The 22,119-nt window shown below is 43.2% G+C and overlaps 1 protein-coding gene across 1 annotated transcript in view; it reads left to right on the forward strand.

Annotated features, from left to right (window-relative positions):
• Positions 1-7,885: 7,885 nt before the first annotated feature.
• LOC311104647 (glutamate receptor 1-like) overlaps positions 7,886-22,119 on the forward strand; it is a gene marked incomplete at both ends in the record, with an annotated part of 152,495 nt that continues 138,261 nt past the window's right edge. Inside the window, 2 exons of the mRNA XM_084146500.1 lie at positions 7,886-7,967; positions 8,226-8,360. Of these exons, the coding sequence (XP_084002626.1) occupies positions 7,886-7,967; positions 8,226-8,360 (217 nt within the window). The remainder of the gene's footprint in view (positions 7,968-8,225; positions 8,361-22,119) is intronic.

Below are 22,119 nucleotides of genomic sequence, written 5' to 3' on the forward strand. Positions count from 1 at the left end.
AAAACCAATACTTTTGACCACGACTGTACAGTAAATAGGATGTATTTGGGACGCACGCTGCATCTCAAACAAACCCTTCATCTCATCTCCACTTCTTATATGAGTGAAATCGAATAAGTGTATCCCGTCTAACACACTTCTGGTTCTCTATCTATCTATCTATCTATCTATCTATCTATCTATCTATCTATCTATCTATCTATCTATCTATCTATCTATCTATCTATCTATCTATCTATCTATCTATCTATCTATCTATCTATCTATCTATCTATCTATCTATCTATCTATCTATCTATCTGTCTATCTGTCTATCTGTCTGTCTGTCTGTCTGTCTGTCTGTCTGTCTGTCTGTCTGTCTGTCTGTCTGTCTGTCTGTCTGTCTGTCTGTCTGTCTGTCTGTCTGTCTATCTATCTAACAGACATCCTTCCATCCATTCCTTCACCCGAGTGGCACAGCGGTCTAAGACACTGCATCTCAGTGCTTGAGGTGTCACTACAGACCTCCTGGTTCGATTCCAGGCTGTATCACAACCGGCCGTGATTGGGAGTCCCATAGGGCGGCGCACAATTGGCCAAGTGTTGTCCGGGGTTTGGCCGGTGTAGGCCGTCATTGTAAATAAGAATTTGTTCTTAACTGACTTGCCTAGTTAAATAAAGGTTAAATAAAAAATAAAATAAAATAAAAATAAATAAAAATCACTGGGCGGGATCAAAACAAGCTTGGGTTGTGTCCCAAATGGTACCATATTCCCTAAACAGTGCACTAATTTTGACCAGGGCCCATAATGCTCTGGTCAAAAGTAGCTTAATGTACTGTATAGGGAATAGGGTGCCATTTAGGACAAAGACATGGCCAATCGATTGCCAAGGCGACTAATTAAGTTTACCGTCAACAACTCGTCCCAATTAAGATGGGGAGTCGGACTCAGGCACAGCATACCTCCAGGTTCCATATTGATCCCTCGCTCCCAGGCATCCATCCAAGTCCAATCAGACTAGACCCAGTAACGCACTTCACTTCCATCCCCTTCCCGTCTGCCTCCTCTGCCTCCCCGTCTGGCTGTCAGTCAACAAGTGGTGTAATCAAGAGCGCCTGCCTGCAGACAAAGCGAGTAACAAGCCAAAACCATCACACTCCATTATTGCCTACTTCTTGTGACATAAAGGATAATCTGTCCAGAACCAATCAAACCTATCAGCCAGGTTTAAGTTTTTTTAAAGAGACAGGAACCACTTTGGTTATGACGTGATTTGATTTCTTTGTGTTTCATTTCAGCAGTGTGTTGTGTTTTGTACATGTCGAGGCCTTGACCTACCTTGTACATTGTATGTTGGAAACATCTACCTCCATCCGTTTTAAAGCTGCAATATGTAACTTTTTGGGCACCTAACCAAATTCACATAGAAATGTGAGTTTTAGATCTTTCATTCTCATTGAAAGCAAGTCTAAGCCTTGGTAGATATGTTCTATGTGCTCTCTTTCTATGCTTCCCGTTATTACGTTTCGTTATTGCATCTTTTACTTACGGTTTTGTACACCAGCTTCAAACAGCTGGTTATCCAATATTTCTGTTTATGGAAAAAATATTCCACAGCGGTTTAGATGATACAATGATTCTCTACACAATGACTGCTTGTCTTGTCACATAAACTGAAATTAGGTGAACTATTAGAGTTTTAGCAACCAGGAAATGGCGGAGCGATATCTGCATAGTGCACCTTTAAAGGCAACACAGAGGGAGGTGCAACAACAATCGATTGCCAAGGCGGTGTTGTAAGTGATTAATTGTCCTTCTGTCTCTTTTTTTCCTACTTGGTCTCTACAGTAAATCAAATTACATTTCTACCTCTATTTCTCTCTCGCTCTCTCCTCTCTCTCCTCTCTCTCCTTCTTTCTAGGTCTCTCTATCCAATCACCAATTATCCTTTCTCTTCCTCTCTCCTTCTTCCTCTTTCTTTTTTCATTCTTTCACTCCCTTTCCCTCTCTCCCTTCCCCCTTTCACTCTCATCCTCTCTCTTACTCTCGCTCTCTTCCTCCCCCCTCTCTCTCTCTCTCTCTCTCTCTCTCTCTTTTACTCTCGCTCTCTCTCTCTCGCTCTCTCTCTCTCTCTTACTCTCGCTCTCGCTCTCTTCCCCCCCTCTCTCTCTCTCTTACTCTCGCTCTCGCTCTCTTCCTCCCCCTCCCCCCTCTCTCTCTATCTCTCTCTTCCTCCCTCTCTCTCTCTCTCTCTCTCGCTCTCTTCCTCCCTCTCTCTCTCTCTCTCTCTCTCTCTCTCTCTCTCTCTCTCTCACTTTTACTCTCTCTCTCTCTCTCTCTCTCTCTCGCTCTCTTCCTCCCCCTCCCCCCTCTCTATCTCTCTCTCTCTCTCGCTCTCGCTCTCTTCCTCCCTCTCTCTCTCTCTCTCTCTCGCTCTCTTCCTTCCTCCCTCTCTCTATCTCTCTCTCTCTCTCTCTCTCTCTTTTACTCTCGCTCGCTCTCTCGCTCTCTCTCTCTCTTACTCTCGCTCTCGCTCTCTTCCCCCCCCTCTCTCTCTCTCTCTCTCTCTTACTCTCGCTCTCTTCCTCCCCCTCCCCCCTCTCTCTCTCTATATCTCTCTCGCTCTCGCTCTCGCTCTCGCTCTCGCTCTCGCTCTCGCTCTCGCTCTCTCTCTCTCTCGCTCTCGCTCTCTTCCTCCCTCTCTCTCTCTCTCTCCCGCTCTCTTCCTCCCTCTCTCTATCTATCTCTCTCTCTCTCTCTCTCGCTCTCTCTCTCGCTCTCTCTCTCTCTCTCTCTCTCTCTCTCTCTCTCTCGCTCTCTCATTCTCTCTCTTATTATTGTCTCTCTCTCTCTCTCTCATTCTCTCTCTTATTATTCTCTCTCTCTCTCTCCCCCTATCCCTCTCTCCCGCTCTCTCTCCATGTTACCGGTCACTCCTGTGCTCCCTGGAGAGACTGAGGTATGACAGCCTTACTTTATTCTCCTGATCCTCATCTGTAAAGCTGTTAGGCTTCCTGTCGCCTCCTGAAAAACACACTCTGGCACTTTGACAGACAGACAGAAAGACTGACAGACAGACAGACTAACAGCTAAATAACAAGCATGGCTCTGACATCTTCTTCTATCCTTCGGATGCAACCCAAATGGCACCCTATTCCTTATATAGTGCACTACTGCTGCATAGGGCCCTGGTCAAAAGTAGTGCACTATAGGGTGCCATTTGAGACAGCCTTAGACTAGCCTACAACCTTGAATGTAATGATGACCTATTTAGCAACACCCCCTGGCTCATTATAATATTGACATATGGCTATATTCCATTCACAGGATTCATATAGAGTTCTATAGAATGAGGAAATGGAGGGGTGAAAACATTATATTACCACATGTATGGTGAATTGTATTGATTTACTTTTCATACATTTAGCTTAGAACAATATGCATCAGCTCTCCAGTTTGGTCTAGCCAATCAGTTTATTTTTTGCTTGCGTTTATCACGACTTTCAAATCAGAGAGTACAAAGAAGTCATTACACTTTGAAAGAACACAAGAGAACACGGAACACAGAAGTTAGAACACAGAGAGAAATAACACATACTGTTCTATACAGCTCACAATAATGCAGGTTATGTAATGCATTTACATTGATACTCCCCCTACCACTTCCTCTGTTTGCTTTCTTTGCTACATGGTGAGATTTGCACAACAGTGGATTAGATATGCTAAAGACACATGAATCATGAACCTTCCTCTGGAGAGGGAGGTAGCAGGTCATATCCATGGTGCTGTGTCTGTATGCATTAGGCATATCCTATGGTTAGGGTTTGAGGTAGCCCTTTGTCTGTTGATCATGCACTGCTATCTTTTTTCAAAATGTATGGCTAATGTGATCAGTCAAAATATATATATATACTGTACCAGTCAAAGGTTTGGACACACCTACTCATTCAAGGGTTTTTCTTTATTTTTACAATTTTCTACATTGTAGAATAATAGTGAAGACATCAACACTATGAAATAACACATATGGAATCATGTAGTAACCAAAAAAGTGTTAAACAAATCAAAATATATTTTATATTTGAGATTCTTCAAATAGCCACCCTTTGCCTTGATGACAGCACACTCTTGGCATTCTCTCAACCAGCTTCACCTGGCCTCCACAATCACTCGACCTCAACCCAATTGAGATGGTTTGGGATGAGTTGGACCGCAGAGTGAAGGAAAAGTCTTGAAAGAGTTCCTACATTTGCTGAGCACTTGTTGGCTGCTTTTCCTTCACTCTGCGGTCCAACTCATCCCAACCTCAATTGGGTTGAGGTCGAGTGATTGTGGAGGCAAGGTCATCTGATTCAGCACTCCATCACTCTCCTTCTTGGTCAAATAGCCCTTACACAGCCTGGAGGTGTGTTGGGTCATTGTCCTGTTGAAAAACAAATGATAGTCCCACTAATGCAAACCAGGTGGGATGGTGTATTGCTGCAGAATGCTGTGGTAGCCATGCTGGTTAAGTGAGCCTTGAATTCTAAATAAATCACTGACAGTGTCACCAGCAAAGAACCCCCACACCATAACACCTCCTCCTTGAATTCTAAATAAATCACTGACAGTGTCACCAGCAAAGCACCCCCACACCATCACTCCTCCTCCTCCATGCTTCACGGTGGGAACCACACATGCGGAGATCATCCGTTCACCTACTCTGCATCTCACAAAGACACGGCGGTAGGAACCAAAAATCTAAAATTTTGAGTCATTAGACCAAAGGACAGATTTCCACCGGTCTAATGTCCATTGCTCGTGTTTCTTGGCCCAAGCAAGTCTCTTCTTCTTAGTGGTGTCCTTTAGTAGGTGTTTCTTTGCAGCAATTCGACCATGAAGGCATGATTCACGCCGTCTCTTCTGGACATTTGACGTTGATGGTTTTTGCGACTGCACTTGAAGAAACTTTTAAAGTTCTTGAAATTTTCCGGATTGACTGACCTTCATGTCTTAAAGTAATGATGGACTGTCATTTCCCTTTGCTTATTTGAGCTGTTCTTGCCATAATATGGACTTGGTCTTTTACCAAATAGGGTTATCTTCTGTATACCACCCCTACCTTGTCACAACACAACTGATTGGCTCAAACGCAAAGAAATTCCACAAATTAACTTTTAACAAGGCACACCTGTTAATTGAAATGCATTCCAGGTGACTACCTCATGAAGTTGGTTGAGAGAATGCCAAGAGTGTGCAAAGCTGTCATCAAGGCAAAGGGTGGCTACTTTGAAGAATCTCAAATATAAAATATTTGTTTAACACTTTTTTGGTTACTACATGATTCCCTATGTGTTAGTTCATAGTTTTGATGTCTTCACTATTACTCTACAATATAGAAAATAGTAAAAATAAAGAAAAAAAAACCTTGAATGAGTAGGTGTGTCCAAACTTTTGACTGGTACTGTATATGAAGCCCTTTTTACATCAGCAGTTGTCAGCAGTTGTTACCACCCTCACCATCATCAATCCTGTCCCTACCATCCAACTTGGCTGCCAGCAGAATAGATGCTTTCACCAGGAGCAGGCACTCTCTGAAGCTAGAGACCTGGATGCTCTCTATTTATTTTTTCTTCAACTGTTATCTCTCGTTTCTCTTGCTTCTTTTTTGTCTGTATTTTTGCAATTCAGCTTTTAGCTGTGAATGTGTACAAGACAGCCTAACCAATAATAACAGCCTAAAATCCCAACGACCAAGCAATGCAGAGGCAGAAGCACAGTGGCTAGGAACAACTCCCTAGAAGGAGAAGAAAACAGCATGTTTCTGTCTTGAAAGTTTGTCGCTGATATTGTACTTAGCAGATACTTCGGAAGACAATAAAACATTTCAATAAAAACAGTCTTTACATTGGGATTAGTTCAACACCCATCAACATGCTCATCATACTTCCTCTCCTCTCCTCCATTGTCTCTGTGACTGAAGTGTCTCTGACTGGAAGTACTTTGCAACGGTTTTATCAGTAACATTTCTGTTAAATTGGAAACAAGAAGAAACTACTTCAGCTTAAAGCCTCCTAATCTTTCCAAATTTAATTGTCTGAGAAAATATGTTAATACTCTACTTGGTTTTCTGGAGACAATAACTGGGGAGAAAGCAATTTTAACATTAGCTGAGGAGGAAGTGCCTTGGCTGGGTCTGATAAACGAGCTTATCCCTAATCCTAATTGTGTCAAAGGAAGGATTTACTGCTTCATTTGATAAACAAGCACAGGGGCATCACATCCATGATGCCGAGTGCAATCAATCCCCACATGGAAACCAGGGCTGCTGTTTAACCTTGCAGTTGAGCCATAGAAAGGAAGCACTGATCCGGAGGCATAGGATAGTGTACATATTACATATAGTATGCGTCCCAAAAGACACCCTATTCCCTACATAGTGCACTAATTTTGACCAGTGCCCCTGGTGAAAGGTAGTGCACAATGCAGTGAATAGAGTGCCATTTGGGATGCAGTCAGTATCCAATAGGAAGGACTTGACTGTAAAAGCTGCTTTGGTAACCTTATAGATTACACACCCCTTATCAGGTACCAAACAGGCATACTTGTGTGTGTGTGTGTGTGCTTGTGTTCCCCCATAGTAATTCTCCATGCTGAACCTTAAAGTGGTTACAACCATGAATGTTTTGGCCATTAGAAGACCTCCCCCACAAGCCATACAATAAAACGAAGTTAGGCCCTTTGTATACAAACCAGCAGGATAGAACACGAGGCATATGTCGCCTCGATCACACCGACAGTGTCATTGCGTTTTGGTACACCAGAAGTACATTCATTTCCAATGGAATGCTGCATTTGCCTTGCAGCATACATTTGCAGTGCAATCTATATGGTGCATATGTTGGATTTATCGAATTTATGAATCAAATTGTATGGTAGATGGCTTGACAGAAATGGTGAATGTTGAAGTATTGTTTCACACATATCCAGATGAAGCTGGGTCCCATTTTTACACAATGGTGCTGTAGGGGTGTTAAAGGCACTGCATGGTCAATCCGACATCTGCATTGTCCATACGCATTAACTGGGATGTGGCCTCCACAAAAGTCAGAGCAAACATCGTTTTTGCGCTTCACGGAGCAGCGCAGAGCTGTTGTGAAGGAAGTTTTGGTATTTATTAGGATCCTCATTAGCCGCATGAAACATGACATAATACATTGTACAGAACATGATTAGTTGTCAAGGAAGTGAGTTTGTGTTTATACAGGACATCACGCCATCACATACCAGTCAACCAATCCTGTCAATGCGGAGCTATATGGCGCTCCACAATTACGTCACACCATCCATATGGAGCCTACAACCACATTTTCGGTTCAAGCATACATTTTATTTTAGAGGTATGTGCCAATGCATAAACAGTGTAATTACACAAAGATTATGTGGTGCATCATTCCCCCCATAGATGCATTTGAGTGTGGAATTATGCCAATTCAGATGTAAGAAAATGTTATACACAAATAAAACACTGGATGAACCAAGGAACCATAGCCGGTATGACTGTTTGAATCCAATTCCAAGTGTGTAAAACAAAATACCCCCCCCCCCCCCCCCACCGATGCGTCTTCTGAGATGTTCCTGGGTGCGTTCGGTAGGTAGGGGCTCGAGCTGAAATCACTGCTCCATATCATAGCAGCCGAGGACACTCGGGCATCAGCAGCGCGCGAGAGAAAGAGCGGGAGGAGGGGAGCGAGAAGACAGTGACTGCAGTTGCATGCTCTCTCCCGACGTTGGATCAATGTTGTTGTAAGAGCATCTGTAACTGGGGAGAAAGGAGTGGGGAAGAGGAGGTATACACTAACTCACCAAGGAAAGACCTATGCTTGGATTTCGGCTCTTTTTTCTTCGCCAATGCAAAAGGAAATATGCAGCGAAGCTTCACCCTCCTGTACACCAGTTTTCTGGGGATGTGCTTGGGTTCAAGTTTTCCAAGTAACATCAATATAGGTAGGTGTAAAACCCACGCGTAAAATGAAGCCTGGCAAAATTATTGTATTTTTTATTGTATTTTTATTCGGTTTCTTGGCATAGGCCTATATGAATGGACAGTGGCAAGTTAGTGAATATGACCTTTCTGAGGCTATAAAGTTGTATTCAACATATTTTGCGGATAAAAGAGTCCGGAAATATTTATCTGTTCTGTGTTTGCGTTTTGTTTGCCGAGAGACGTTTTATAAATAACCGTTGATGCTGTATCTTTCACAGGGGGACTATTCCCAACCGAATCTCACGAATATGAGGTGTTTCGGTTCGCGCTCTCGCACCACCAGGATATCCCCAAACTGGTGCCGCAGGTGGATATGGTCAAGATGGGCAACAGCTTCTCCATGACATATGCTTGTAAGTCTTTCCTTTTTCCCACGGTCTCTGGTCTCCCCATTCCACCCATCCTTCCCAGTTATTTCTCAGTTTACCTCATGGGTTATTTATTCATTCGATCAATCTGTTGCCTCCAGCTCAACGAGATCACTGGCCAACGCTTATTTATTAGCCTATGCTATTTAGGGGTGTCTGTCATTGATAGATGGAGATATCATATATCCAATTACAGCTGTTTATTCTGTCACTGTAAAGAGGGTCCGATAATGTTTGGTTTTGTGCATCCATCTGCATCTCTCTCTCTCCCTCTCTCTCTTGTAAGAGGCTGTGTGAGTCCATGTGTGACTCTCTCTCTCTCTCTCTCTCTCTCTCTCTCTCTCTCTCTCTCTCTCTCTCTCTCTCTCTCTCTCTCTCTATATCTCTCTCTCTCTCTCTCTCTCTCTATCTCTCTCTCTCTCTCTCTCTCTCTCTCTCTCTATCTCTCTCTCTCTCTCTGTTGTAAGAGGCTGTGTGAGTGCATGTGTGAGCGAGCGAGAGACCTCAGTGCAATGAACAGATTTTTCGGACAAATATACCCATATCAGTAGTATCCATGTAGGCTAAAGACAATATACCCATATCAGTAGTATCCATGTAGGCTAAAGACAATATAACCAGATGGAACAAAGTGGTTCTATATATTTAAAAAATGGATTATGTTTAGACACCCTTCCCCCATTTAGCCTACACAAGCCAACATTAGCGCTAATCAACCAACCCCCCTTTCCCACCGACATTCAGGAGAAACCTGTTCCCACAAAGCCATGTTCCTAATTAGCGATGGATTTGTATTCGTTTAGCATCAACTGGCACCAGCTACTCAGGTTTGCTTTCTCATTACTGTAGCCTAGCCTTCAACACCATACCACTCAAATGGCTCCAACCGCCGTGACTCACTCAACTTCATAAGGTTGGCTCGGTGCGTTTCAGGATCACGTCTAAACCAGGGTTTTAATGAATGGAATTTATTTTTATTTATTTTATTTTTTGTTATTTAGCAGACGCTCTTATCCAGAGCGACTTACAGGAGCAATTAGGGTTAAGTGCCTTGCTCAAGGGCACACCGACAGATTTTTCACCTAGTTGGCTCAGGGATTAGAACCAGTGACCTTTCGGTTACTGGCACTACGCTCTTAACCACTAAGCTACCTGCCGCCACTGTAGGAACACTGTAGGAGAAACTAGGAGAAATATTACATAGTAGACCTTTCATTTAGTCACCCTTTCACATCATCGTCTTTATGGATGAGCTCACTTACATGGGGGCGAGCGTGTAAGGTGATGCTCAGGCGCGTAGGAAAGAGGATTTATGGTTTATTGCTAAGCACCGCGGATCAATGGCTGTCACCGGTCAAAGCAGTTAAGTTACTTTCTTGTAAGTACATCAACCACCGAATCGATCATGTGTCGTCATCGCACAGCCTGCCTGCTCTGATGATGCCCAAATCAAATCATGTTTAATCGTTTTAGCAGCAGTGTCACAGTCACCTTCCCTTAACAGATGCAGACACTGAAGCGGTTTTGTAACATGTTTTATATACCAAGGTGATCTGGTAGCCCAATCATTCCCCCTGTCTGCTGAAAAGCAAGAAAAAAACATTATAAAACGAAAAATAACTTTTGGAGTTATGTATGTGTATTTTTGTGTGTTCCAACCTTCACTTTTGGGTTTTGAAACACCAAGGTGCCCTTGAGTTTTTATTAATTTATCTTAAGTTGGTACATCTAAAGGTAGGCTATATCCCAGGTGCTCCATGTTGGGCAGTCTTAAATGTGCATCAGGCCTATGCAGCTGGGTGCTGGCTCCAGATGAAATATACACAATAGATTCCCCTCCCTGACAACTCTCTCTTTCCACACTAGTCTGTTCAGGACTGCTTGAAGTGCGACATTCAATTACACTGGCAGAGTCTTCAGACATTGATAACCGTGTTGTCTCTGTGTTTTGTTCCTACTCTTGAGACAAGACTTGAATTTAAAGGCCATTTTTATTCTGTTTCACATACTTGTCATGCTTTTCGTCTGATCTCTGCCTCGGCTCTGAAGAGATGCAGTTCCCTTTTGAGAAAAACAGAAAGAAAAGGAAATCAGAAGAAAAGGAAACTGTTGATGTATTTTAAGTCACATGATATCTAATGCAATATGACTCTAACATATGATATCTAATGCAATATGACTAACATGATATCTAATGCAATTGACTGTAACAGATGATATCTAATGCAATATGACTGTAACACATGATATCTAATGCAATATGACTGTAACACATGATATCTAATGCAATATGACTGTAACACATGATATCTAATGCAATATGACTGTAACACATTATATCAAATGCAATATGACTGTAACATATGATATCTAATATAATATGACTGGGGGGACAACACAAATAGTCCGGGTAGCCATTTGATTAGCTGTTCAGGAGTCTTATGGCTTGGGGGAAGAAGCTGTTAAGAAGCCTTTTGGAACTAGACTTGGATCTCCGGTACCGCTTGCCGTGCGGTAGCAGAGAGAACAGTCTATGACTAGGGTGGCTGGAGTGTTTGACAATTTTTAGGGCTTTCCTCTGACACCACCTGGTTTAGAGGTCCTGGATGGCAGAAAGCTTTGCCCCAGTGATGTACTGGGCCATACGCACTACCCTCTGTAGTGCCTTGCAGTCGGAGGCCGAGCAGTTGCCATACCAGGCAGTGATGCAACCAGTCAGGATGCTCTCGATGGTGCAGCTGTAGAACTTTTTGAGGATCTGAGGACCCATGCCAAATCTTTTCAGTCTCCTGAGGGGGAATAGGCTTTGTCGTGCACTCTTCACGACTGTCTTGGTGTGTTTGGATCATGATAGTTTGTTGGTGATGTGGACATCAAGGAACTTGAAGTTCTCAACCTGCTCCACTACAGCCCGTTGATGAGAATGGGGGCGTGCTTGGTTCTCTTTTTCCTGTAGTCCACAATCATCTCCTTTATCTTGATCACGTTGAGGGAGAGGTTGTTATCCTGGCACCACACGGCCAGGTCTCTGACCTCCTCCCTATAGGCTGTCTCATCGTTGTCGGTGATCAGGCCTACCACTGTTGTGTCGTCGGCAAACTTAATGATGGTGTTTGAGTCGTGCCTGGCCATGCAGTCATGGGTGAACAGGGAGTACAGGAGGGGACTGAGCACACACCCCTGAGGGGCCCCCGTGTTGAGGATCAGCATGGCAGATGTGTTGTTACCTACCCTTACCACCTGGGGGCGGCCCGTCAGGAAGTCCAGGATCCAGTTGAAGCGGGAGGTGTTTAGTCCCAGGGTCCTTAGCTTAGTGGTGTGCTTTGAGGGCACTATGGTGTTGAACACTGAGCTGTAGTCAACGAACAGCATTCTCACATAGGTGTTCCTCTTGTCCAGGTGGGAAAGGGCAGTGTGGAGTGCAATAGAGAGTGCATCATCTGTGGATCTGTTTGGGCAGTATGCAAATTGGAGTGAGTCTAGGGTTTCTGGGATAATGGTGTTGATGTGAGCCATGACCAGCCTTTCATTTTACATTTACATTTTTAGTCATTTAGCAGACGCTCTTATCCAGAGCGACTTACAGTTAGTGAATACATATATATATTTTTTATACTGGCCCCCCGTGGGAATGGAACCCACAACCCTGGCGTTGCAAACGCCATGCTCTATCAACTGAGCTACATCCCTGCCGGCCATTCCCTCCCCTACCCTGGACGACGCTGGGCCAATTGTGCGCCGCCCATGAGTCTCCCGGTCGCGGCCGGCTGCGACAGAGCCTGGATTCGAACCAGGATCTCTAGTGGCACAGTTAGCACTGCGATGCAGTGCCTTAGACCACTGCGCCACTCAGTGCACTTCATGGCTACAGACGTGAGTGCTACGGTTCAGAAGTCATTTAGGCAGGTTACCTTAGTGTTCTTTGGCACAGGGACTATGGTGGTTTGTTTGAAACATGTTGGTTTTACAGACTCAGTCAGGGAGAGATTGAAAAATGTCAGTGAAGACACTTGCCAGTTGGTCAGCGCATGCTCAGAGTATATGTCCTGGTAATCCGTCTGGCCATGCGGCCTTGTGAATGTTGACCTGTTTAAAGGTCTTACTCACGTCGGTTACGGAGAGCGTGATCACACAGTTGCGAGCATAGAAGTCATTTAGCTCGTCTGGTAGGCTTGTGTCACTGGGCAGCTCGCGGCTGTGCTTTCCTTTGTAGTCTGTAATAGTTTGCAAGCCCTGCCACATCCGACGAGTGTCAGAGCCGGTGTAGTATGATTCAATCTTAGTCCTGTATTGATACTTTGCCTGTTTGATGGTTTGTCGGAGGGCATAGCAGGATTTCTTATAAGCGTCCGGGTTAGAGTCCCGTTCCTTGAAAGCAGCAGCTCTACCCTTTAGCTCAGTGCAGATGTTGGCTGTAATCCATGGCTTCTGATTGCGGTACTACTTCATCGATACACTTATTGATGAAGCCAGTGACTGATGTGGTGTACTCCTCAATGCCATTGGAAGAATCCCGGAACATATTCCGGTCTGTGCTAGCAAAACAGTCCTGTAGCTTAGCATCTGCGTCATCTGACCACGTCTTTATTGACCGAGTCACTGGTGCTTCCTGCTTTAGTTTTTGCTTGTAAGAAGGAATCAGGAGGATATAATTATGGTCAGATTTGTCAAATGGAGGGCGAGGGAGAGCTTTGTGCATGTCTCTGTGTGTGGAGTAAAGGTGGTCTAGAGTTTTTTTCTTCCTCTGGTTGCACATTTAACATGCTGGTAGAAATTAGGTAAAACAAATTTAACTTTCCCTGCGTTAAAGTCCCCGGCCACTATGAGCGCCGCCTCTGGATGAGCATTTTCCTGTTTGCTTATGGCCTTATACAGCTCATTGAGTGCGGTTTTAGTGCCAGCATCGGTTTGTGGTGGTAAATAGACAGCTATGAAAAATATAGATGAGAACTCTCTTGGTAAATAGTGTGGTCTACAGCTTATCATGAGCTGCTCTACCTCAGGCGAGCAAAACCTAGAGACTTCCTTAATATTAGATTTCGTGCACCAGTTGTTGTTTACAAATATAGACAGACCGCCAGCCCTTGTCTTACCGGAGGCAGCTGTTCTATCTTGCCGATGCAGCGTTTATCCCGCCAGCTGTATGTTATCCATGTTGTCGTTCAGCCACGACTCGGTGAAACATAAGATATTACAGTTTTTAATGTGCCATTGGTAGGATATCCGTGATCGTAGTTTGTTTATTTTGTTATCCAATGATTGTTAGTTGGCTAATAGGATTTATGGTAGAGGCAGATTACCCACTCGCCGTCGGATTCTTACAAGGCACCACGACCCACGTCCCTGATATCTCTGTCTCTTTCTCATGCGAATGACGGGGATTTGGGCCTTGTCGGGTGTCTGAAGAAAATCCTTTGCGTCCGACTCGTTAAAGAAAAACCTTCATCCAGTACGAGGTGAGTGATCGCTGTCCTGATATCCAGAAGCTCTTTTCGGTCATAAGAGACGGTGACAGAAAACATATGACTGTAACATATTATATCTAATGCAATATGACTGTAACATATGATATCTAATGCAATATGACTGTAACATATGATATCTAATACAATATGACTGTAACACATGATATCTAATGCAATATGACTGTAACATATGATAACATATCTAATGCAATAAGACCAACATATGATATCTAATGCAATAGGACTGTAACATATGATATCTAATATCCAATATGACTATAACAGCTCATGAGGGATTCCCTTTCAAACTACAGAGCCATACATTTGAAATATGGGTGCACTGCTTCCACACACTTATATGGGAAGGATCTTATAAATGTCCATCCTGACAACGTAGTGTAGATAATGAGTTGGATGGACAAGGACATGGTGTAGCCTACCCTGCTGTCTGTGTCCATATCCCTCTCTCAAGCAATAACTAACAAGGTCTAACCCCTCCTCACACTCCAAATAAGGATTATCGCCTCATCTTGCTCACCCTCCTCATCTTCCTCACCCTCCTCTCTTAGGCTATGGCTTAGATACTGCGCTCTAATGAAACGTAAACAATCCCATCATGGCCTTATTAAATGATGTAGAGTATTTCTGTGAATAAAGCCAGAAGTGAACATGGTAGGCTACACACACACCCACACACACACACACACGCACACGCACACACGCACACACGCACACACGCACACACACACACACACACACACACACACACACACACACACACACACACACACACACACACACACACACACACACACACACACACACACACACACACACACACACACACACTTGAACATGATAGGGTCATCCAGTGTAGTGGATGAAGTAATGGAACATGTACCCAGTGATTACATGAAGGCAGAAACCCAGCTGTGAGGAGTGGGAGGCACACACACACACACACACACACACACACACACACGGCATGAGGGGGAAGAAACAGCATGTTTATCAGAACAGTCATTGTAACCATTACACAACAATGTTATGTAGGAATGTCATAACACCTGTCATAACGGCTCACTAACCTTTAATGTAGCCCACATAATAGCTGACACAGCTGGAGATTAAAGGGAGTATATTTTTCCTCATCTAAAACAAAAGGAACACTTTCATGAGGATTTCCTATCCAAACTAGAGCCAGAAATGCGACATATGGATGCTTTCACAAATGGTGTTCATCTCCCTGTCATTTATGCCCCTAGGTTTTTTTTTGTATGTCACATTTTGACCCATCAGATCTGTGTCACAAACCAGGTTTCCATCCAACTTTCTTATGCGAGTAAAGTACTGGTCATGTCGGATAAAACATGTCATGACAGGCCTGATGGAAACTTTCCAAATGTCGACAAAACAAAGTATGCTAGACAAGGTGGGATCTTTTTGTGTCGTTAAAATGAATTAATGCGAGAAATGTCAGTGGAAACGCTTTTATGTGCAAATATTGATATCATAACCATCATATGGAAGTAAACTTGGAGTCACGCGATGACATGTTGTGTGGTCCTCCCACTACAACTCGTCAGGAAAGCATGCAGTTTAGCTCTCACTACAATACGTTTTAATAGAAAGTTAGCAAAAATAGATAAGATCTTGGATTGTTGTTCACTAGTTTACTCCAATTAGGGAAGGGGGGGTGGGGTTGGAAAGTAATAAAGGGAAATATATTTTTAAAAAGGATATGTATATATATGTATTTATATGTATCTATGTGTATACAGTGGGGGAAAAAAGTATTTAGTCAGCCACCAATTGTGCAAGTTCTCCCACTTAAAAAGATGAGAGAGGCCTGTAATTTTCATCATAGGTACACGTCAACTATGACAGACAAAAGGAGAAAAAAAAATCCAGAAAATCACATTGTAGGATTTTTAATGAATTTATTTGCAAATTATGGTGGAAAATAAGTATTTGGTCAATAACAAAAGTTTCTCAATACTTTGCTATATACCCTTTGAGGCAATGACACAGGTCAAACGTTTTCTGTAAGTCTTCACAAGGTTTTCACACACTGTTGCTGGTATTTTGGCCCATTCCTCCATGCAGATCTCCTCTAGAGCAGTGATGTTTTGGGGCTGTCGCTGGGCAACACGGACTTTCAACTCCCTCCAAAGATTTTCTATGGGGTTGAGATCTGGAGACTGGCTAGGCCACTCCAGGACCTTGAAATGCTTCTTTCGTTGCCCGGGCGGTGTGTTTGGGATCATTGTCATGCTGAAAGACCCAGCCACGTTTCATCTTCAATGCCCTTGCTGATGGAAGGAGATTTTCACTCAAAATCTCACGATACATGGCCCCATTCATTCTTTCCTTTACACGGATCAGTCGTCCTGGTCCCTTTGCAGAAAAACAGCCCCAAAGCATGATGTTTCCACCCCCATGCTTCACAGTAGGTATGGTGTTCTTTGGATGCAACTCAGCATTCTTTGTCCTCCAAACACGACGAGTTGAGTTTTTACCAAAAAGTTCTATTTTGGTTTCATCTGACCATATGACATTCTCCCAATCCTCTTCTGGATCATCCAAATGCACTCTAGCAAACTTCAGACGGGCCTGGACATGTACTGGCTTAAGCAGGGGGACACGTCTGGCACTGCAGGATTTGAGTCCCTGGCGGCGTAGTGTGTTACTGATGGTAGGCTTTGTTACTTTGGTCCCAGCTCTCTGCAGGTCATTCACTAGGTGTGGTTCTGGGATTTTTGCTCACCGTTCTTGTGATCATTTTGACCCCACGGGGTGAGATCTTGCGTGGAGCCCCAGATCGAGGGAGATTATCAGTGGTCTTGTATGTCTTCCATTTCCTAATAATTGCTCCCACAGTTGATTTCTTCAAACCAAGCTGCTTACCTATTGCAGATTCAGTCTTCCCAGCCTGGTGCAGGTCTACAATTTTGTTTCTGGTGTCCTTTGACAGCTCTTTGGTCTTGGCCATAGTGGATTTTGGAGTGTGACTGTTTGAGGTTGTGGACAGGTGTCTTTTATACTGATAACAAGTTCAAACAGGTGCCATTAATACAGGTAACGAGTGGAGGACAGAGGAGCCTCTTAAAGAAGAAGTTACAGGTCTGTGAGAGCCAGAAATCTTGCTTGTTTGTAGGTGACCAAATACTTATTTTCCACCATAATTTGCAAATAAATTCATTAAAAATCCTACAATGTGATTTTCTGGATTTTTTTTTCTCATTTTGTCTGTCATACCCAGGATCTACCCCCAGGAAAAAATGAATAAAGAATAAAAACCACACAAGAACTACGATAAGAGTTAAAGAAACATGAGAATGCAAGTATATACAGGTTAGTGTCAGTACCTTATTCAATGTGCAGGGGTACTGGAGTGGTTGTATATACAGGTTAGTACCATATTCAACCCCCTAAAAAAAGATCTTGCTACTATGAAAAGGGAAATACTGTTTGCTCATGGCCTTGCCAACACCTAACGACTTGTTTTTTACATTATATGAGCAAAAAATATTCCATTTTATTTGGAATGGCAAGCCAGACAATTAAATACGAAAGCATTAGACCTCTCACTAAAGGCTTCAGTCATACAAAAACTATACTTAAATCCAAACATGTTCTCTTGCAGATTAGTAAGAATGTCTCACCCCATGTTCAAGAATGGCCTTTTTCTCTTTATTCAGATTACAACCTCTCACTTTCGGTTATTTGAAAATGAAATAATCTCCAAAATATCGCTATTTTTAAAACAAGCCATAGAAAGTTGGTTGCTATTTCAGTTTAATCCACCAGAAAAGAAAGAACAAAAATTATGGTTAAACTCAAATGTATGAATTGATTAAAAAACATTATTTTTGGAAAAAATGTTTAAAAACGGTATAACCTTTGTAAATGATATAAATGGTGGAGTTATGTCACACATGCAGCTAACAGAAATATATGGAAATGTCTGCTCTATTCAAAATTACAACCAACTAATTGCAGCATTACTGCAAAAATGGAGGAGGCAAGTGGAAAGGAGAGAGGGTAAGGAACTTGTCTGTCGGCCCTGCATTAAAGACCAAAATTGGTTAAAGAAAATTGTGATATATGGGGGGATACAACCATCCGAGCTCAGCAGATTTTGCTGCGAAGAGACAGATTCATTAGATCACTTTTTTTGGTACTGCCCATAAGTAGCTTGTTTTTTGTCACAGGTTCAGGAATGGCGGCATAATTACAACATTTACCTGGCGCTAACTCTGCAAATAGCACTGCTGGGTGATTTGAAATGTCATAGTCAATCGATCAATAATATAATAATACTCTTAGCAAAACATTTTATCTTTAATTTACAATCTGTAGAAACTATGAAAATAGAAAGGTTCAGGAGTTTTGTGCAACATCACAGCACTGTTGAAAAATATATGGCAAATAGAAATCAAAACTGGATGGTGTTCAGAGATAGATGGGAGGGGTTGAGGGTAGCTGAAGGATGGGACTAAAAATAACAAAAATAACAAACAAAAAAAGATAACTAATGTCAAATATACTGTGTCTGTAAAATGTACAGTGGGGAGAACAAGTATTTGATACACTGCCGATTTTGCAGGTTTTCCTACTTACAAAGCATGTAGAGGTCTGTAATTTCTATCATAGGTACACTTCAACTGTGAGAGACGGAATCTAAAACAAAAATCCAGAAAATCACATTGTATGATTTTTAAGTAATTTGCATTTTATTGCATGACATAAGTATTTGATCACCTACAAACCAGTAAGAATTCCGGCTCTCACAGACCTGTTAGTTTTTCTTTAAGAAGCCCTCCTGTTCTCCACTCATTACCTGTATTAACTGCACCTGTTTGAACTCGTTACCTATATAAAAGACACCTGTCCACACACTCAATCAAACAGACTCCAACCTCTCCACAATGGCTAAGACCAGAGAGCTGTGTAAGGACATCAGGGATAAAATTGTAGACCTGCACAAGGCTGGGATGGGCTACAGGACAATAGGCAAGCATCTTGGTGAGAAGGCAACAACTGTTGGCGCAATTATTAGAAAATGGAAGAAGTTCAAGATGATGGTCAATCACCCTCGGTCTGGGGCTCCATGCAAGATCTCACCTCGTGGGGCATCAATGATCATGAGGAAGGTGAGGGATCAGCCCAGAACTACACGGCAGGACCTGGTAAATGACCTGAAGAGAGCTGGGACCACAGTCTCAAAGAAAACCATTAGTAACGCACTACGCCGTCATGGATTAAAATCCTGCAGCGCACGCAAATTCCCCCTGCTCAAGCCAGCGCATGTCCAGGCCCGTCTGAAGTTTGCCAATAATAATAATAATAATAATAATATGCCATTTAGCAGACGCTTTTATCCAAAGCGACTTACAGTCATGCGTGCATACATTTTTTTGTGTATGGGTGGTCCCGGGGATCGAACCCACTACCTTGGCGTTTCAAGCGCCGTGCTCTACCAGCTGAGCTACAGAGGACCACACCAATGACCATCTGGATGATCCAGAGGAGGAATGGGAGAAGGTCATGTGGTCTGATGAGACAAAAATAGAGCTTTTTGGTCTAAACTCCACTCGCCGTGTTTGGAGGAAGAAGAAGGATGAGTACAACCCCAAGAACACCATCCCAACCGTGAAGCATGGAGGTGGAAACATAATTCTTTGGGGATGCTTTTTTGCAAAGGGGACAGGACGACTGCACCGTATTGAGGGGAGGATGGATGGGGCCATGTATCGCGAGATCTTGGCCAACAACCTCCTTCCCTCAGTAAGAGCATTGAAGATGGGTCGTGGCTGGGTCTTCCAGCATGACAACGACCCAAAACACACAGCCAGGGCAACTAAGGAGTGGCTCCGTAAGAAGCATCTCAAGGTCCTGGAGTGGCCTAGCCAGTCTCCAGACCTGAACCCAATAGAAAATCTTTGGAGGGAGCTGAAAGTCCGTATTGCCCAGCGACAGCCCCGAAACCTGAAGGATCTGGAGAAGGTCTGTATGGAGGCGTGGGCCAAAATCCCTGCTGCAGTGTGTGCAAACCTGGTCAAGACCTACAGGAAACGTATGATCTCTGTAATTGCAAACAAAGGTTTCTGCACCAAAAATTAAGTTCTGCTTTTCTGATGTATCAAATACTTATGTCATGCAATAAAATGCAAATTAATTACTTAAAAATCATACAATGTGATTTTCTGGATTTTTGTTTTAGATTCCGTCTCTCACAGTTGAAGTGTACCTATGATAAAACGTACAGACCTCTACATGCTTTGTAAGTAGGAAAACCTGCAGTGTATCAAATACTTGTTCTCCCCACTGTATATACTATGATTAAGCTGGAAGTAGAAGCCTAAGTATTGTTGTCTATTAGTTTACTTTCATTCAATTGACATTTTAGCAGATGCTCTTATCCAGAGCGACTTACAGTTAGTGAGTGCATACAATTTTCTTTCATACTGGCCCCCCGTGGGAATCGAACCCACAACCCTGGCGTTACAAACGCCATGCTCTACCAACTGAGCTACACAGGACCTACTTCAATTAGGTTATGGGAAAATAATAATAATTTAAAATAATATATATATAGTTACAAAATATATATATATATATGGGGGATTGGAAATGATGCAGACAATTACATTGATAGAAGCCACAATCTATCTACAGTGTTAAAGCTGATCAACACCCTAAAAAATTATAATAAAAAAACATGCAGTTTATTAGGCTACAGATTAAATAAATTATGATGAACTTCACAGGGTGGTGAAAGTGCAAGGTGGTGATCTTGATCCTCCTTTCCAATAAATATTGAGGGTCTTATTCTGGTGACATGATCATTGATGCTTGGCTGCCATTTGACAAATAAAAATAATCTCGCTCTTTAATCCATAATAATCTCATAATGTAGGCTATATGTGCGCTCCAGCCAACAGCGTGCAGATACAGTATTGCTTGTCTGAGACTTTTAAAGGTCACTTGTATTTCTAAACAATTGTTTGTGCTAAACAACCCTTGAGCTGAGCTGGGTATTGGCAGCCGCTGTGATGACAACACATTCCCAGATTTTGGTGAGTGAGCAGTGATCCCGCTCCTCTCCGCTCCGTTGCCTCTCTCCATCCCTAACACGAAGGGACAGATCAGATCCTGTCAGCTGAGACAGCCAGGCTTCCATGTGACACGCATCAGCCTATCGGTTAGAGTGTTGGGCCAGTAACTGAAAGGTTGCTGGTTCAAATACCCGAGCCGGTTAGGTGAAAAAACAGTCGAAGTGCCCTTGAGCACTTAATCCTAATTGCTCCTGTTAGTTGCTCTGGATAAGAGCATCTGCTAAACGACTAAAATGTAAATAACAGGCACAAACAGTGACTCTGGAAGACATGATGGACGTACGACAAGGAAGACCGGGACACAATTGCACCATTTCTCTCTGTGTCTTTGTTTCAGAATGTGCTTCAAGAGGATGTAGAAAAGGTTAACATTACAATACATTTTGGAATATGGACATTATGATGACCTGCTTAGTGTGTGTATGAATGAAAGTTAATCTGTGTGTCCGGGTGTGTCTGTGTGTGTGTGTCCAGGTGTGTCTGTGTGTGTGTGCTTGCGTGCATGTGTCTGTGTGTGCATTTGTGCATCTGTATGTGTATGTGTGTGAATAAGCCTGGGCAGTTGCGGGCTACGACGGTTAGAGGCAGTTAGAGGCAGTGGCTGAATGGCTCCTTGTGTCTGTGGATGAATGGAGCTCCTCCGGATGAGGGAGGTACTCATCAGCGGGGCTAAGTCTTGTATGGCTTGCACCCCAAATGGCACCCTATGCCCTATTTAGTGCACCACTTTGACCAGGGCTCATAGGGCCTATATAGGGAATAGGGTGCCATTTGGGACGCAACCTATATGACCACCCAATTCCTCCAGCCCTCCCCCTGCCTCCCCTTAACCTCACCCTTCACCCCCTGCATCCCCCCTCCCCAACACCTGTTGGGGTAAACCGAGTAGGGCAGTAGGGGGTGTAAAGGTTGGGGATTGGGCGGACTGGTAAAGGTGAGAGAACACACAGAACAGGATAGATGGTGTAGAAGGAAAATGGTTGACGTTGAGGGAAGGATAATGTCTTTCTCCTGTTGAGTCATCGACAGTGTGCGTGTGTGTGTGTGTGCACGCCCTGTGTGTGTACGTTTGTTCATCTGTGTGTTATTTGTGGGTGTGTTATTCCATGCATACCTGTGTGTTTGTGTGTGTAGTCTACATGTTAATAGGAAGATCTA

The sequence above is a fragment of the Coregonus lavaretus genome (assembly GCF_964263955.1).
Source record: "Coregonus lavaretus genome assembly, chromosome: 29".
NCBI lineage: Eukaryota > Metazoa > Chordata > Actinopteri > Salmoniformes > Salmonidae > Coregonus > Coregonus lavaretus.